General features: G+C 58.4%; 1 protein-coding gene across 1 annotated transcript; it reads right to left on the reverse strand.

Moving 5' to 3' along the window:
* Nucleotides 1–1,446: 1,446 nt before the first annotated feature.
* BCL3 (BCL3 transcription coactivator) lies at nucleotides 1,447–17,559 on the reverse strand (the record flags this gene model as incomplete). The annotated part of the gene is made up of 9 exons (XM_082299899.1): nucleotides 17,327–17,559; nucleotides 17,036–17,211; nucleotides 13,998–14,106; nucleotides 11,454–11,691; nucleotides 8,882–8,970; nucleotides 6,718–6,795; nucleotides 4,966–5,133; nucleotides 2,120–2,195; nucleotides 1,447–1,700 (listed from the first exon to the last, which is right to left on the reverse strand). Exons 1-9 carry the CDS (start codon nucleotides 17,453–17,455, stop codon nucleotides 1,447–1,449), a joined length of 1,317 nt encoding a protein of 438 aa, XP_082156025.1. The 5' UTR covers nucleotides 17,456–17,559.
* Nucleotides 17,560–18,755: the final 1,196 nt, after the last annotated feature.

The following is an 18,755-nucleotide window of genomic DNA, read 5'->3' on the forward strand; positions in this document are numbered from 1 at the left end:
GCCCTCCCAGTTCATCCCAGTTCGGCCCAGTTCATCCCAGTTCGGCCCAGTGCCCCCCAATCCCCCTCCCAGTGCTCCCAGTCCGGCCCAGTTCGGCCCAGTTCGGCCCAGTTCGGCCCCCCAATCCCCCTCCCAGTGCTCCCAGTTCATCCCAGTTCGGCCCAGTGCCCCCCAATCCCCCTCCCAGTGCTCCCAGTCCGGCCCAGTCCGGCCCAGTTCGGCCCCTCAATCCCCCTCCCAGTGCTCCCAGTTCGGCCCAGTTCGGCCCAGTTCATCCCAGTTCGGCCCAGTTCATCCCAGTTCGGCCCAGTGCTCCCAGTTCGGCCCAGTTCATTCCAGTTCGGCCCAGTTCATCCCAGTTCGGCCCAGTGCCCCCAATCCCCCTCCCAGTGCTCCCAGTTCGGCCCAGTGCTCCCAGTTCGGCCCAGTTCATCCCAGTCCGGCCCAGTTGGGCCCCCCAATCCCCCTCCCAGTGCTCCCAGTTCATCCCAGTTCGGCCCAGTCGGGCCCCCCAACCCCCTCCCAGTGCTCCCAGTCCGGCCCAGTGCCCTCCCAGTTCATCCCAGTCCGGCCCAGTGCCCTCCCAGTTCATCCCAGTCCGGCCCAGTGCCCTCCCAGTTCATCCCAGTTCGGCCCAGAGCCCTCCCAGTGCTCCCAGTTCATCCCAGTCCGGCCCAGTTCATCCCAGTGCCCCTTCCCAGAGCCCTCCCAGTGCTCCCAGTTCATCCCAGTGACTCCCAGTGCCCTCCCAGTTCATTCCAGTGCCCCCCAATCCCCCTCCCAGTGCTCCCAGTCCAGCCCAGTTCATCCCAGTGCCCTCCCAGTGCTCCCAGTTCAGCCCAGTGCCCTCTCAGAGCCCTCCCAGTTCATCCCCGTGGCCCCCAGTCCCCTCCAGTTCATCCCAGTTCCAGCTCAGAGCTCTCCCAGTGCTCCCAGTTCATCCCAGGGCCCTCCCAGTTTGTCCCAGTTCCTCCCAGTCCCTCCCAGTCCATCCCAGTCCCTCCCAGTCCCCTCCCAATCCCCTCCCAGTCCATCCCAGTCCCTCCCAGTCCCTCCCAGTCCCCTCCCAGTCCCTCCCAGTCCCTCCCAATCCCCTCCCAGTCGCTCCCAGTCCCTCCCAATCCCCTCCCAGTCGCTCCCAATCCCCTCCCAGTCCCTCCCAGTCCCTCCCAATCCCCTCCCAGTCCCTCCCAATCCCCTCCCAGTCGCTCCCAGTCCCTCCCAATCCCCTCCCAGTCCCTCCCAGTCCCCTCCCAATCCCTTCCCAATCCCTCCCAGTCCCCTCCCAGTCCCTCCCAATCCCCTCCCAGTCCCTCCCAGTCGCTCCCAGTCCCTCCCAATCCCCTCCCAGTCGCTCCCAGTCCCTCCCAATCCCCTCCCAGTCCCTCCCAGTCGCTCCCAGTCCCTCCCAGTTCCATTTTTAACCAAATTCTTTTTTATTTCCCCTCACGCCGGCCCCGCTTTGGCGCCCCCTGGCGGCGCGCCGTTAATGCTGCCCTGGCCCCGCCCCTCGCGTGGGCGGAGCCTCTGAGGAGCGACGGGGCGGGGCCTCCCCAACGCCGCCTCTGATTGGTCCCTGCTCTGTCGGGGGGCGGGACCTCGCTGGGCTCCCACCAATGGGAACGGCCCCTGAGGAAGCCCCGCCCCTTTCACCCCATTGGCTGCGGACCCGGAAGTAGGCGGGAGTTCCGAGGCGCGGCCTGAAAGGGGCGGGGTCAGGGGAGCCAAAATTGGGGAATTTTTTCCATCCCGGAGCCCCAAAATTGGGGAATTTTCACCTCCTGGGGCCCCCCCGGGACCCCCCAAATTCGAGACCCCCAAATTTTCCCCAGGACCCCCCAAACCCCCCCCCAGGGACGCTCAAAATTGGGGAATTTTCCCTCCCCAGGACCCCAAATTTGGGAAATTCCACCTTGGGACCCCCCAAAATCCCCCCGGGACCCCCCAAAACGCCCCCAGGAGCCCCAAAATTTGGCAATTTCTCCTCAGGACCCCCCAAAACCCCCCCAGGGACCCTCAAAATTGGGGAATTTTCCCTCCCCGGGACCCCCAAATTTGGGAATTTTCCCCCCAGGACCCCCCAAAATCCCCCCGGGACCCCCCAAAATCGGGGCCTCACCTTCGGGGGGGTCCCGGGAGGGGCTGGGGGGGTTCTGGGGGGGTCTCGAGGCTTTTCCCCGCAGGATGTCGATCACCTGGGGGGGGAGGGGCGGTCTCAGAGAGCCCCGAAATCCCCAAAATCCGCCCCAAAAAATCACCCGAACCCCAAAACCATCAACGGAAACCCAAAAGCTCCCCAAACTTCCCCAAAATCCCCAAAAATCCCCCAAAAAATCCCCTTCCCAAGACCCAGAATCCCCCCAAAAAACCCCAAAATCCCCCCAAATCACCCCAAAATCCTCCCAAATCCCCCAAAAAGCCCCAAAAAATCGCCCAAATCCCCCCAAAATTACCCCAAATCACCCCCAAAACCCCCAAAATTCCCCCAAGTCCCCCCAGAATTCCCCCAAATCTTTCCAAATCCCCCAAAAATTCCCCCAAATCACCCCAAAAAGCCCCAAAATTCCCCCAAATCCCCCCCAAACTCCCCTGAACCCCCTTAAATCCCCCCCAAATTCGCCTGAATTCCTCCCGGACCCCCCCAAATCCCCCCAAATTCCACCCAAAACCCCCAAAATTCCCCAAAATCCCCCCCAAAACCCCCAAAATCCCCTCAAAACTCACCTGAACCCCCTCCCCGCCACCAAAAATCCCCCAAAATGCTCCCAAAAACCCCAAATTCCCCCAAACTGCTCCAAATCCCCCCCAAAAACCCCAAATCCCCTCAAATCCCCCCAAAATCCCCTCAAAACTCACCCGAATCCCCTCCCCGCCACCCCAAATCCCCCCAAAATGCCCCCAAAAAACCCCAAAATTCCCCCAAATCCCCTCAAAACTCACCTGAATTCCCTTCCCGCCCCCCCAAATCCCCGAAGATCTCCCCAAAATTCTGCCAAATCCCCCAAAATCCCCCAAAATCCCCCCAAAAGCCCCTTTAAAAGCCCCAAATCGCCCCAAAACCTCCCCAAATCCCCCCCAAACCTCCCCAAATCGCCCCAAAATCCCCTCACCTGCCCCACCTGAGCCCCGCACTCACCTGGGCACTCACGGCTGCACCCTCGGGGCGGTTCTTGTGCAGGTTTGGGACCCCAAATCCCCCCAAAATCCCCCCAAAATCCCCCAAAATCCCCTTTAAACGTCCAAAATTCACCCGAAATTCCCCTTTAAATCCCTCACCTGCCCCACCTGAGCCCCGCACTCACCTGCGCGCTGGCGGCTGCACCTCGGGGGTGTCGTTGTGCAGGTTTGGGACCCCAAATCCCCCCAAAATCCCCCCAAAATCCCCCAAAACCCCCCCAAAATCCCCTTGAAAAGCCCCAAATCGCCCCCAAACCTCCCCAAATCCCCCCCAAACCTCCCCAAATCGCCCCAAAATCCCCTCACCTGCCCCACCTGAGCCCCGCACTCACCTGGGCACTCACGGCTGCACCCTCGGGGCGGTTCTTGTGCAGGTTTGGGACCCCAAATCCCTCCAAAATCCCCCAAAATCCCCCAAAATCCCCTTTAAACGTCCAAAATTCACCCGAAATTCCACTTTAAATCCCTCACCTGCCCCACCTGAGCCCCGCACTCACCTGGGCACTCACGGCTGCACCCGCGGGTGTCGTTGTGCAGGTTTGGGACCCCAAATCCCCCCAAAATCCCCTTTAAAAGCCCCAAATCGCCCCCAAACCGCCCCAAATCCCCCCCAAACCTCCCCAAATCCCCTTTAAATCCCTCACCTGCCCCACCTGAGCCCCGCACTCACCTGGGCGCTCACGGCTGCACCTCGAGGGGGTTCTTGTGCAGGTTTGGGACCCCAAATCCCCCCAAAATCCCCTAAAATCCCCCCAAAAGCCCCTTTAAAAGCCCCAAATCGCCCCAAAACCTCCCCAAATCGCCCCCAAACCTCCCCAAACCCCCCCCAAATCCCTCACCTGCCCCACCTGAGCCCCGCACTCACCTGCGCGCTCACGGCTGCACCTCGAGGGGGTCCTTGTGCAGGTTTGGGACCCCAAATCCCCAAAATCCCCCCAAATCCCCCCAAAACCCCCCCAAAAGCCCCTTTAAAAGCCCCAAATCGCCCCCAAACCGCCCCAAATCCCCCCCAAACCGCCCCAAATCCCCTTTAAATCCCTCACCTGCCCCACCTGAGCCCCGCACTCACCTGCGCGCTGGCGGCCACGCCCGCGGGGGTGTCCTTGTGCAAGTTTGGGACCCCAAATCCCCCCAAAATCCCCCCAAAATCCCCTTTAAAAGCCCCAAATCGCCCCAAAACCTCCCCAAATCGCCCCCAAACCTCCCCAAATCGCCCCAAAATCCCCTCACCTGCCCCACCTGAGCCCCGCACTCACCTGGGCACTCACGGCTGCACCTCGGGGGTGTCGTTGTGCAGGTTTGGGACCCCAAATCCCCCCAAAATCCCCCAAAATCCCCCAAAATCCCCCAAAATCCCCTTTAAACATCCAAAATTCACCCGAAATTCCCCTTTAAATCCCTCACCTGCCCCACCTGAGCCCCGCACTCACCTGCGCGCTCGCGTCTGCACCCGCGGGTGTCGTTGTGCAGGTTTGGGACCCCAAATCCCCCAAAATCCCCTTTAAAAGCCCCAAATCGCCCCCAAACCTCCCCAAATCGCCCCAAAACCTCCCCAAATCGCCCCCAAATCTCCCCAAATCGCCCCAAAATCCCCTCACCTGCCCCACCTGAGCCCCGCACTCACCTGGGCACTCACGGCTGCACCTCGGGGGTGTCGTTGTGCAGGTTTGGGACCCCAAATCCCCCCAAAATCCCCCCAAAATCCCCTTTAAAAGCCCCAAATCGCCCCCAAACCGCCCCAAATCCCCTTTAAATCCCTCACCTGCCCCCCCTGAGCCCCGCACTCACCTGCGCGCTGGCGGCCACGCCCGCGGGGGTGTCGTTGTGCAGGTTGCGGACCCCGCAATCGGCCCCGCAGCGCAGCAGAAGCCGCAGCAGCCCCAGGAGCCCCCGGCCCGCGGCCGCGTGCAGCGCCGTGCACCCCGCGTACGACTGCGCGTTGACGCTGGCCCCGCGCTGGAAACCCCCAAATTCCGGGTCAGGCGAGCCCCAAAATGCGATGGGAGCCTCAAAATCCCATCCGGGACACCCCAAAACCCCCCGGGGACCCGCACATGTCCCAAAAAACCCCCAAAATCCGCCCCAAAATCGTCTCCAGAATCACCTCCAAAATCACCCCAAATCTCCCGGATCTCCCGATCCCGCTAAACCCGCGCTGGAATCCCAAAATTCGGGGTCAGGGGAGCCCCAAAATGCGGCGGGAACCCCAAAATCCCATCCAGGACACCCCAAAACCCCCAAAATCCCCCAAAAATCCCCAAATTCACCCCAAACTCATCCCAAAATCACCCCAAAATCCGCCCCAAAATCGCCTCCGAAATCAACCCAGAATCACCCAAAACCTCCCGGATCTCCCGATCCCGCTAAACCCGCGCTGGAAACCCCAAAATTCGGGGTCAGGGGAGCCCCAAAATGCGGCGGGAACCCCAAAATCCCATCCGGGACACCCCAAAACCCCCAAAATCCCCCAAAAATCCCCAAATTCACCCCAAAATCGCCTCCAGAATAACCCCAGAGCCCCAAAATCCCCACGGAACTGGGCGTTGATGGTGGCCCCGCGCTGGAAACCCCAAAATTCGGGGTCAGGCGAGCCCCAAAATGCGGCGGGAACTCCAAAATCCCATCCGGGACACCCCAAAACCCTCCGGGGACCCCAGAAATCCTCAAATCCACCCAAAATCACCCAAAAAACCCGCAGAGGATTGGGTGTTGATGGTGGCCCCGCGCTGGAAACCCCAAAATTCGGGGTCAGGCGAGCCCCAAAATGCGATGGGAGCCTCAAAATCCCATCCGGGACACCCCAAAACCCCCCGGGACCCGCACATGTCCCAAAAAACCCCCAAAATCCGCCCCAAAATCGCCTCCAAAATCAACCCAGAATCACCCCAAATCTCCCGGATCTCCCGATCCCGCTAAACCCGCGCTGGAATCCCAAAATTCGGGGTCAGGGGAGCCCCAAAATGCGGCGGGAACCCCAAAATCCCATCCGGGACACCCCAAAACCCTCCGGGGACCCCAGAAATCCTCAAATTCACCCCAAAATCGCCTCCAGATCCCCCCCAAAATTCCACAAATCCACCCCAAAATTCGCCAAATTCACCCCAAAATCACCCTGAACGCCCCCAAATCCTCCCCTAAATCCCCCGAAATTCCCCAAATCCCCCCAAAACCTCCCCCAAATCTGCCCCAAATCCCCTCAAATCCCCCCGAAATTCCAAAAATCCTTCCCAAAATCCCCCAAATCCGCCCCAAATCCCGCCCAATCCCTCCTAAACCTCCCCAAACCCCTCCCAAAAATTCCAAAAATCCCTCGAAATCCCCCCAAATTCCCCAAATCCCCCCCAAACCTCCCCAAATCCCCCCAAATCCCCCAAATCCCCCCCAAAACCCTCCCTAAACCTCCCCAAAATCCGCCCCAAATCCCTCCCGAACCCCTCCAAAAAGTTCCCAAATCCCCCCAAATCCCCCAAAATCGCCCCAAATCCCCCAAAATTGCCCCAAATCCCCCAAAATTGCCCCAAATCCCCCAAATTCCCGCACCTGCAGCAGCAGCTCCGCCATCTCCAGGCTGTTGTTCTCCACCGCGTGCAGCAGCGGCGACCGCCCGCTCTTGATGTCCTGAACCCCAAAATCGGGCTCAGGGACCCCCAAAATCCCCCTCGAGACCCTTCCCAAAATTCCCGGCATCCCCAAAAACCCCCGGGACCCCCAAAATTCTCCCCAAAATCCCCCGGATCTCCCCCAAAATCCATCCCCCGAGCGACCTCAACAGTGACCCGAAAATCCCCAAAATCCCCCCAAAATCGCGGTCAGGGAACCCCAAAATCGCCCTCGGGACCTTTCCCAAAATTCCAGAGCCCCCCAAAAATTCCCAAAATCCCCTTAAATCCCCCCAAAATCCATCGGGGACCCCTCCAAAATCCCCCAAATTCTCCTCAAGTCCCCTAAACTGCCCCAAACCGCCTCAAATCCCCCCCGAATCCTCCCAAATCCCCCCCAAAAATCCCCAAATCCCCCCCCAAAATTCCAGGACCCCCCAAGACCCCCCAAAATTCCCCCAAATCTCCCCTTAAATCCCCTTAAACTGCCCCAAACCGCCTCAAATCCCCCCCAAAAATCCCCAAATTCCCCCCAAAAAATGCACGGACCCCTCCCAAAATTCCAGGACCCCCCAAAATTTCCCAAATCCCCCCAAAATTTCCCAAAATTCCCCAAATCCCCCCCCAAAATTCCCCTTAAATCCCCTTAAACTGCCCCAAACCGCCTCAAATCCCCCCCAAAAATCCCCAAATTCCCCCCGAAAAATTCCAGGACCCCTCCCAAAATTCCAGGACCCTCCAAATTTTCCCAAAATTCCCCAAATCCCTTCCCAAAATTCCCCTTAAATCCCCTTAAACTCCCCCAAACCGCCCCAAATTCCCCCCAAAAAAATTCCAGGACCCCCCAAGACCCCCCAAAAATCCCCAAACCCCCCTAAAATTCCCCAAATCCCCCCAAAATTCCGCTTAAATCCCCTTAAACTGCCCTAAACCGCCTCAAATCCCCCCCAAAAATCCCCAAATTCCCCCCCAAAAATGCAGGGACCCCTCCCAAAATTCCAGGACCCTCCAAAATTCCCCAAATCCCCCCAAAATTTCCCAAAATTCCTCAAATCCCCCCCCCAAAATTCCGCTTAAATCCCCTTAAACTCCCCCAAACCGCCTCAAATCCCCCCCCCAAAAATCCCCAAATTCCCCCCGAAAAATTCCAGGACCCCTCCCAAAATTCCAGGACCCTCCAAATTTTCCCAAAATTCCCCAAATCCCTTCCCAAAATTCCCCTTAAATCTCCTTAAAATCCCCCAAACCGCCCCAAATTCCCCCCCAAAAAATTCCAGGACCCCCCAAGACCCCCCAAAAATCCCCAAACCCCCCCAAAATTCCCCAAATCCCCCCAAAATTCCCCTTAAATCCCCTTAAACTGCCCCAAACCGCCTCAAATCCCCCCCAAAAATCCCCAAATTCCCCCCAAAAAATGCACGGACCCCTCCCAAAATTCCAGGACCCCCCAAAATTTCCCAAATCCCCCCAAAATTTCCCAAAATTCCCCCAATCCCCCCCCAAAATTCCCCTTAAATCCCCTTAAACTCCCCCAAACCGCCTCAAATCCCCCCCCAAAATCCCCAAATTCCCCCCGAAAAATTCCAGGACCCCTCCCAAAATTCCAGGACCCTCCAAATTTTCCCAAAATTCCCCAAATCCCTTCCCAAAATTCCCCTTAAATCCCCTTAAACTCCCCCAAACCGCCCCAAATTCCCCCCAAAAAAATTCCAGGACCCCCCAAGACCCCCCAAAAATCCCCAAACCCCCCTAAAATTCCCCAAATCCCCCCAAAATTCCGCTTAAATCCCCTTAAACTGCCCTAAACCGCCTCAAATCCCCCCCAAAAATCCCCAAATTCCCCCCAAAAAATGCAGGGACCCCTCCCAAAATTCCAGGACCCCCCAAAATTCCCCAAATCCCCCCCAAATTTCCCAAAATTCCCCAAATCCCCCCCCCAAAATTCCCCTTAAATCCCCTTAAACTCCCCCAAACCGCCTCAAATCCCCCCCAAAAATCCCCAAATTCCCCCCAAAAAATTCCGGGGACCCCTCCCAAAATTCCGGGGACCCCTCCCAAAATTCCAGGACCCCCCAAAATTCCCCAAACCGCCCCAAAATTCCCACCACGGCATCCACGTCCGCGCCGTGCTCCAGCAGCACCAGGACGCTCTCCCGGGACCCCGAGCCCACGGCCACGTGCAGCGGGGTCAGCCCTGGGGGAGGGGGCGGCGTCAGAGACCCCTCCCCAAATTCCCGAGCCCCCCTCCCCAATTCCTCCCAAAATTCCCGCTCAATTTGCCCCAAAATCCCTCGAAATTCCCTCAAAATTCCCTCGAAATTCCCTCGAAATTCCCTCGAAATTCCCTCATTTTGGAGCCCCCAAATGAGGACGGGGGGGGAATTTGGGGAGGGGTCCTCAGGGGGATGGGGGGGGCGGAGACCCCTCCCCAAATTCCTGATCCCCCCTCCCCAATTCCCCCCAAAATTCCCGCTCAATTTGCCCCAAAATCCCTCGAAATTCCCTCGAAATTCCCTCGAAATTCCCTCGAAATTCCCTCATTTTGGAGCCCCCAAATGAGGACGGGGGGGGAATTTGGGGAGGGGTCCTCAGGGGGATCGGGGGGGGCGGAGACCCCTCCCCAAATTCCCGAGCCCCCCTCCCCAATTCCTCCCAAAATTCCCGCTCAATTTGCCCCAAATTCCCTCGAAATTCCCTCGAAATTCCCTCGAAATTCCCTCATTTTGGAGCCCCCAAATGAGGACGGGGGGGGAATTTGGGGAGGGGTCCTCAGGGGGATGGGGGGGGCGGAGACCCCTCCCCAAATTCCTGATCCCCCCTCCCCCACACCAGCGAGTCCCCTCCTCAATTCGGGGGGGTCCAAACCCCAAAATTCCCGCCCAGTTTCCCCAAATTCCCCAATTTTTAGGAGGCCCCTCCCCAATTTTCGGGAGGTTTTGCCCCAATTTCGAGGCTTTCCCCCCCAAATTCCAGCACTTTTTTCCCCCCCAAATTCCAGGACTTTTTTTTCCCAAATTCCAGGATTTTTTTCCCCCAATTTTCGGGACTTTTTTTCCCAATTTTTTCCCCCAATTTCCGGGACTTTCCCCCTCCAATTTTTCCTAAAATTTCGAAACTTTTTTCCCCAATTTTCGGGACCTTTTCCCCCAGTTTTTCCCCCAATTTTCACCACTTTGTTCCCTAAATTTCAGGACTTTTCTCCCAAATTTCGGGACTTTTCCCCCCATTTTCCCCCCAATTTCCAGCCCTTTCCCCCCTCAGTTTCAAGACTTTTCCCCCCAATTTTCGGCACCTTTTTCCTCATTTTTTCCCCCAAATTTCGGCACTTCCCCCCCCAATTTTTGCCTAAATTTCGGCACTTTTTTCCCTCATTTTCCCTCAATTTTCGGCACTTTTCCCCCCCAATTCCCCCCAAATTTCAGCCCTTTTTCCCTCATTTTCCCCCCAATTCTCGGCCCCTTTTCCCCCCATTTCCCCCCAATTTTCAGCACTTTCCCCCCATTTTCCCCCAATTTTCGGGCCTTTTTTCCCCCAATTTTCCCCCAATTTTCGGCACTTTGTCCCCCAAATTTTGGCACTTTTTTCCCCAATTCCCCCCAATTTTCGGGCCCTTTTCCCCCCATTTTCCCCCCAATTCTCAGCCCTTTTCCCCCATTTCCCCCCAATTTTCAGCCCTTTCCCCCCCAATTTTCAGCCCCTTTTTTCCCCAATTCCCCCCAATTTTCGGCCCCTTTTTCCCCCATTTCCCCCCAATTTTCAGCCCCTTTTTCCCCCAATTCCCCCCAATTCTCAGCCCCTTTTTCCCCGATTTCCCCCCAATTTTCAGCCCTTTTTCCCCCCATTTCCCCCCAATTTTCAGCCCTTTTTCCTTCATTTTCCCCCCAATTTTCGGGCCCCTTTTTCCCCATTTTCCCCCCAATTTTCAGCCCCTTTTTCCCCCATTTCCCCCCAATTCTCAGCCCCTTTTTCCCCCATTTCCCCCCAATTTTCGGCCCCTTTTTCCCCCCATTTCCCCCCAATTCTCAGCCCTTTTTCCCCCCATTTTCCCCCCAATTTTCAGCCCTTTTTCCCCCAATTTTCGGGCCCTTTTTCCCCCCATTTCCCCCCAATTCTCAGCCCTTTTTCCCCCCTTTTCCCCCCAATTCTCAGCCCTTTTCCCCCATTTCCCCCCAATTTTTGGGCCCTTTTTCCCCATTCCCCCCCAATTCTCAGCCCTTTTCCCCCATTTCCCCCCAATTTTTGGGCCCTTTTTCCCCATTCCCCCCCAATTCTCAGCCCCTTTTTCCCCCATTTCCCCCCCAATTCTCAGCCCTTTTCCCCCCATTTTCCCCCCAATTCTCAGCCCTTTTTCCCCCCATTTTCCCCCCAATTTTCAGCCCTTTTTCCCCCAATTTTCAGCCCCTTTCCCCCCCATTTCCCCCCAATTTTCAGCCCCTTTTTCCCCCATTTCCCCCCAATTCTCAGCCCTTTTCCCCCCATTTCCCCCCAATTTTCAGCCCTTTTCCCTCCAATTTTCAGCCCCTTTTCCCCCCATTTCCCCCCAATTTTCAGCCCTTTTTCCTCCAATTCTCAGCCCCTTTTTCCCCCATTTTCCCCCAATTCTCAGCCCTTTTTCCCCCATTTCCCCCCCCTTTCCGAGCCCCCTCCCCGTTTATTTTGGGGAGGGGTCCCACCCACCCTCGTAGTCCCGCGCCTGCAGGTCCGGGGGGGGCCCGGGGGTCCTGAGGAGCTCGCGCAGGACTCGGGGGCGTGGCCCCGCAGTGGCCCCGGCCCCGCCCCCCGGCAGGTGAGAGCCGCAGGCCAGGTGAGCGCAGGTGCGGCCCAGCCGGTCCGGGGCCATCGGCGACGCCCCGTGGGCCACCAGGAGCCGAACCAGGGCCACCTGGCCCGTGATGACCGCCAGGTGCAGCGGGGTCTGAGGGGACAGGTGAGGGACACCCCGTGGGCCACCAGGAGCCGAACCAGGGCCACCTGAGGACACCTGGGGCAGGTGAGGGTGGGGGCGTGGCCAAGGTGTGGAAAAGGGGCGGGGCTAAACGACCCCTCCCCCCAATGTCCCCAAATCCCCCCAATTCGCCCCAATGTCCCCTCAATGTCCCCAACCCCCATTTTCCCCCATTTTTTCACCATTTCCCCCATTTCTCCCCATTTTCCCCCATTTTTTCACCATTTTCCCCATTTCTCCCCATTTTCCCCCATTTTTCACCATTTTCCCCCATTTTTTCCCCATTTTTCCCCGTTTTCCCCCATTTCCCCCCATTTTTTCCCCCATTTTTCCCCCATTTTTCCCCATTTCTCCCCATTTCCCCCCAATGTCCCCAAGCCCCCCAATGTCCCCAAATTCCCCATTTTTCCCCCATTTCCTCCCACCCACCCGATGTCCCCAATCCCGATTTCCCCCGTCTTCCCCGTTTTTGCCCCATTTCCCCCGGTTTTGCCCCATTTCCCCCATTTTCCCCCGATGTCCCCAATCCCATTTTCCCCCGATTTTCCCCGTTTTTGCCCCATTTTCCCCGGTTTTGCCCCATTTCCCCCATTTTCAACCCATTTCCCCCCATTTTCCCCAATCCCCCCGATGTCCCCAATTCAATATTCCCCAATTTTCCCCCGGTTTTGCCCCATTTCCCCCCATTTTCCCCGATTTCCCCCGGTTTTGCCCCATTTTTTCCCGATTTCCCCTGTTTTCCCCCCGTTTTTGCCCGATTTCCCCCCGTTTTCACCCCATTTTTGCCTCATTTTCCCCCATTTTTGCCCCATTTCCCCCATTTTTTCCCAATTTCCCCCATTTTTTGCCCGTTTTTCCCCCGCTTTTCCCCGATTTCCCCGATTTCCCCCGTTTTCCCCCGGTTTTGCCCGATTTCCCCCGTTATCCCCCCGTTTTGGCCGATTTCCCCCGTTTTTGTCCCGTTTTCACCCCAATTTCCCCCATTTTTTCCCAATTTCCCCCATTTTTGCACGATTCTCCCCGGTTTTGCCCGTTTTCCCCCATTTTCCCCCATTTCCCCCCCGATTTCCCCCATTTTTTGCCCGTTTTTATCCTGTTTTTCCCCATTTCCCCGTTTTTCCCCGATTTCCCCTATTTTAGCCCCATTTCCCCCCATTTTTCCCCCGTTTTTGCCCGTTTTCCCCCATTTTTGTCCCGTTTTCGCCCCAATTTCCCCCATTTTCCCCCCGTTTTTCCCGTTTTTGTCCCTTTTTCGCCCCAATTTCCCCCATTTTTCCCCCCATTTCCCCCGTTTTTGCCCGATTCCCCCGTTTTCGCCCCATTTTTGCCTGTTTCCCCCCTGTTTTTGCCCGATTTCCCCCGGTTTCGCCCCAATTTTCCCCATTTTTTGCCCATTTTTTCCCGATTTCCCCCGTTTTCGCCCCAATTTTCCCCGTTTTTCCCCGATTCCCCCGTTTTCCCCCCATTTTTTGCCCGTTTTTCCCCCGATTTCCCCCGTTTCTGTCCCGTTTTCGCCCCAATTTCCCTCATTTTTCCCCCGATTTCCCCCGGTTTCGCCCCAATTTCCCCCATTTTCCCCCCCATTTCCCCCGTTTTTGCCCCATTTCCCCCGGTTTCGCCCCGATTTCCCCCATTTTTGCCCGTTTTTTCCCGTTTTTTCCCCGTTTTTCCCCCGTTTTCGCCCCATTTCCCCCGTTTCCCCCCGGTTTTGCCCGAATTCCCCCGTTTTTCCCCGATTTCCCCCGTTTTCGCCCCGTTTTTCCCCCCATTTTTCCCCCGGTTTTCCCCCTTTTTCCCCCCGTTTTCGCCTCAATTTCCCCCATTTTTTGCCCGTTTTTTCCCGATTTCCCCCGTTTTTCCCCCCTTTTCCCCCCGTTTCCCCCCGTTTTTGCCCGATTTCCCCCGGTTTCGCCCCAATTTCCCCCATTTTTTGCCCGTTTTTTCCCGATTTCCCCCTTTTTTCGCCCCGTTTCCCCCCGTTTTCGCCCGTTTCCCCCCGTTTTTGCCCGATTTCCCCCGGTTTCGCCCCAATTTCCCCCATTTTTTGCCCGTTTTTTCCCGATTTCCCCCTTTTTTCGCCCCGTTTCCCCCCGTTTTCGCCCGTTTCCCCCCGTTTTTGCCCGATTTCCCCCGTTTTCGCCCCAATTTCCCCCATTTTTTGCCCGTTTTTTCCCGATTTCCCCCTTTTTTCCCCCCGTTTCCCCCCGTTTTCGCCCGTTTCCCCCCGTTTTTGCCCGATTTCCCCCGGTTTCGCCCCAATTTCCCCGCCCCCCCACCTGCCGCAGGTGGTTGTACACGTCCAGGTCTCGCCCCCCCCGCAGGAACAGCGCCACCAAGCGGCGGGCGACCGGCAGCGCGCCCTGGGCCACCGCGATGTGCAGCGGCCTGCGCGGGATTTTGGGGAGAATTGGGGGGAAATCGGGAAAAAATGGGGGGAAATGGGGGAAAAATGGGATTGGGGGCACCGGGGGGGTGGGGAAATGGGGGGAAATGGGGGGAAAATGGGGGGAATTGGGAAAAAATGGGGGGAAATGGGGGAAAAATGGGATTGGGGACATTGAGGGGGATTGGGGGAAAATGGGGGAAATCGGGGGAAAATTGGGGAAATTGGGAAAAAATGGAATTGGGGACGCCGGGGGATCAGGGAAAATTGGGGAAAATTGGGGGGAAATGGGGAAAAATGGGATTTGGGGCACCGAGGGGGTGGGGAAATGGGGGGAAATGGGGGAAAAATGGGGGGAATTGGGAAAAAACGGGGAAAAAATGGGATTGGGGACATTGGGGGGTGGGGAAAATGGGGGGAAAATGGGGGAAATTGGGAAAAAATGGGGGGAATTGGGGAAAAATGGGATTGGGGACATTGAGGGAGATTGGGGAAAAATGAGGGAAATTGGGGGAAAATTGGGGAAATTGGGAAAAAATGGAATTGGGGACGCCGGGGGATCAGGGAAAATTGGGGAAAATTGGGGGGAAATGGGGAAAAATGGGATTGGGGGCACTGGGGGGGGTGGGGAAATGGGGGGAAATGGGGGAAAAATGGGGGGAATTGGGAAAAAACGGGGAAAAAATGGGATTGGGGACATTGAGGGGGATTGGGGAAAATGGGGGAAAAATGGAGGAAATCGGGAAAAAATGGGAAAAAATGGAATTGGGGACATTGGGGGGTGGGGAAAATGGGGGAAAAATGGGGGAAATTGGGAAAAAATGGGGGAAAACGGGGAAAAAATGGGATTGGGGACATTGAGGGGGATTGGGGGAAAATGGGGGAAATCGGGGGAAAATTGGGGAAATTGGGAAAAAATGGAATTGGGGACATCGGGGGATCAGGGAAAATTGGGGGGAAATTGGGGAAAATTGGGGGGAATTGGGAAAAAATGGGGGAAATCGGGGAAATGGGGAAAAATGGGGAAAATGGGAAAAAATGGGATTGGGGACATGGGGGGTGGGGGAAAATGGGGGAAATTGGGGAAAATTGGGGAAAAATGGGAAAAATGGGGGGAATTGGGAGAAAATGGGGGAAAATTGGGGAAAATGGGAGAAAATGGGGGGAAATTGGGAAAAATGGGGGGGATATGGGGGGAAATGGGGGAAATTGGGAAAAATGGGGGAAAATTGGGGGAAATTGGGGGAAAACTGGGGAAAATGGGAGAAAATTGGGGGAAATTGGGGGAAATTGGGGGAAAATTGGGAAAATGGGGGGAAATTGGGGGAAATGGGAGAAAATTGGGGAAAATGGGGAAAAATAGGGAAAAATGGGAGAAAATGGGGGGAAATGGGGGAAATGGGGGGAAATTGGGAAAAATGGGGGAAATTGGGAAAAATGGGGGGATATGGGGGAAAATGGGGGGAAATTGGGGAAATTGGGGGAAACTGGGGGAAAATTGAGAATGGGGGAAAACTGGGGAAAATGGGAGAAAATTGGGGGAAATTGGGGGAAAATCGGGGAAAATGGGGGGGAAATGGGGGAAAATTTGGGAAAAATGGGGGGAAACTGGGAAAATGGGAGAAAATTGGGGGAAATTGGGGAAAATTGGGGGGAAAAACGGGGGAAAATTGGGGGGAAATGGGGGAAAATTGGGAAAAATGGGGGAAATGGGGGGAAAATGGGAAAATGGGGGAAAAAATGGGGATTCGGGGACATTTGGGGACATTTGGGGCCACCCGGGGGGTCGCGGGGGGAGGGGGGTCCCGGGGGGTCCCGAATGTCCCCAAATGTTCCCAAACCCCGCGGGGGGGGGGAGGGGAAGAGCCGTTCCCGCCCCTCCCCCCCCCCCCCGGAGCTGTTCCCGTAAAGGGGCGGGGCCGGGGCTGGGGGCGGGGCCTCTCCGGTGACGTCACCGACGGCCCGGGGATTCCCCGCGGTGGGGGGAGGGGCAGCCCGGGGGTTCCCACGGCCCTGGGGGGGTCCCAGGGGGGTCCCCGAGGGTGGGGGGGGGTCCCTAAAGGGGGGAGGGCAAAAGGGGGGGAAATTTGGGGGTGGGGGGGGTCCCGAAGGGGGGGGGGGGGGGGGGAGGGGATTTGAGGGGGTTCCCACGGTGGGGGGAGGGGGAGGCTGGGGGGGTCCCCAGAGGGGGGGAGGGGTTTTGGGGGGTCCCAAGAGATTTTGGGGGGGGGTCAGGAGGGGTTTGGGGGGGTCCTGGGTGGTTTTGGGGGGGGTCAGGAGGGGTTTGGGGGGGTCCCGGGTGATTTGGGGGGGTCAGGAGGGGTTAGGGGGGGTTCAGGAGGGGTTTGGGGGGGTCCCGGGTGATTTTGGGGGGTCAGGAGGGGTTTGGGGGGGGTCCCGGGTGATTTTGGGGGGGGTCCCGGGTGATTTTGGGGGGGTCAGGAGGGGTTTGGGGGGGTCCCGGGTGATTTTGGGGGGGTCCCGGGTGATTTTTGGGGGGGGTCCCGGATGGTTTTGGGGGATTTGGGGGGGTCCCGGGTGATTTTAGGGGGGGTCAGGAGAGGTTTTGGGGTGGTTTTGGGGGGGTCCCCGGTGATTTGGGGGGGGTCCCGGATGGTTTTGGAGGGTCAGGAGTGATTTTGGGGGGTCCCGGGTGGTTTTGGGGGGTTTGGGGGGGTCCCGAGTGATTTTGGGGGTTCAGGAGGGGTTGGGGGGGGTCCCGGGAGGTTTTGGGGGGTCAGGAGCGGTTTTGGGGGGGGTTGGAGGGGTCCCGGCTGATTTTGGGGGGGTCAGGAGGGGTTTTGGGGGGATCCCGGGTGGTTTTGGGGAGTCTGGACGGGTTTTGGGGAGGTCCCACGAGGTTTAGGGGGTCCCTCGGATTTGAGGGGGGTCCCAGGGGTTTTTTTTTGGGGGGGGGGGTCCCTCACTCACGTGTCCCCATCCTCGTCCTGCCGGGTGGCGGCGGCGATGGCGGCGGCCAAGGGGGGGTCGGGGGGAGGCCCCCCCCCCAAATTCGAAGCTCGGGGTCCCAAAATCGGCGGGGGGGGAACCCCCAAAACTCCCCCCAAAGCCGCCCCTCCCCAAAAGCGGCAGCGGCAGCCCTGGAACTGCGGGGGGGGGGAGCGAATTTTAGGGGGGGGGGTCACCCCCAAAAAAAGGGAGGGGGGGAAATTGGGGAGGGGGCAAACGGGGGGAGGGGGGGAAATGGGGGAGGGGTCTCACCTGTGCAAAAGGCGGGGGGGCCGCCGCCGCCTCCGCCGAGTTTGGGGGTTTTCCCCGGGGGGGCCCGGGAATTTGGGGGTTCGGGGGGGGGTCCCCGCTGCCCCCCGCCCCCCCCCCAAAGCCCCTCATGGCCGAGCGGCGCTTCCGCAGCGGCAGCGAAGCCTCGGGGGGGGGGGGCCGGGGGCGATTTTGGGGTGGGGGGGGGTCTCGGGGGGTTCGGGGGGCCCCCCCCGGCGCGTGCGGAGGTCCACGGGCAGCTCCTCGGCCATCGGCGGGGGAGGGGTCCAGGGTGCCGCTCACCCCCCACCCACCCCCTCCCCCCAAAATTCGGGTCCCCCCCCCCCCCCAGCCCCCCCCGGGCTCCGTCGGAGCCGCCGCGGGAGCGGAAGCGAGCGGGGAATCCCCGGGGGGGGGGAGGGGAGAGGGAGGGGGGGCGGGGGCGGCCCCTCCCCCGATCCAGGAACGCCCCCGCCCCCCCCTCCGCGCTGCCCAAGTGAGCCCCGCCCCCTCCGGGACAGCCCCAAAATCGGGGGGTGTGCCCCAAAATCGAGAGGCGGAAGGTCGAGGAAACGAGCCCGAAATGGAGCTCCCGAAAACTTCCCCGAACTCCGCCGAGTCCCCCTAAAATCGACCCCCAAAACGCCCCTAAAAAACCCAAATTTGGCCCAAACCCCCCCCCCCAAACTCCCTCGAGCCCCCCCAAAATCGGGGTCTCTTCCCTGCCCTAAAACAACCCCAAAATTGACCCCAAAATCCCCCAAACTCCCCAAAATCGGGGTCTCTTTCCCCCAAATACCCCCCTAAAATTCAAGCCCCAAACCCCCCTAAAAAAACCCCAAATCGAGCCCCCCAAACCCCCCAAACTCCACCGAGCCCCTCCAAAATCGGGGTCTCTCCTCCCCCAAAACCCCCCCAAAATCGAGACCCTGAAACTTCCCCAAACTCCGCCGAGTCCCCCCAAAACCGACCCCCAAACGCCCCTAAAAAACCCCAAAATCGGCCCAAAATCGAGCCCTTAGCTCCCCCTAGTGCCCCCCCCAAAATCGGGGTCTCTCCCCGCCCTAAAACGACCCCAAAATTGACCCCAAATCCCCCCAAACTCCCCCGAGCCCCCCCAAAATCGACCCCAAAACGCCCCTAAAAAAACCCAAAATCGGCCCAAATGACTCCCCCGCAAACTCCCCCGAGCCCCCCCAAAATCGGGGTCTCTTCATCGCCAAAACCCCCCAAAATCGAGACCCTGAAACTTCCCCAAACTCCCCCGAGTTCCCCCAAAATCGGGGTCTCTCCCCGCCCTAAAACAACCCCAAAATTGACCCCAAAATCCCCCCAAACTCCCCCAAAATCGGGGTCTCTCCTCCCCCAAAACCCCCCCAAAATCGAGACCCTGAAACTTCCCCAAACTCCGCCGAGTTCCCCCTAAAATCGA

This window comes from Coloeus monedula, assembly GCF_965178545.1.
Source record: "Coloeus monedula genome assembly, chromosome: 35".
Classification (NCBI taxonomy): domain Eukaryota; kingdom Metazoa; phylum Chordata; class Aves; order Passeriformes; family Corvidae; genus Coloeus; species Coloeus monedula.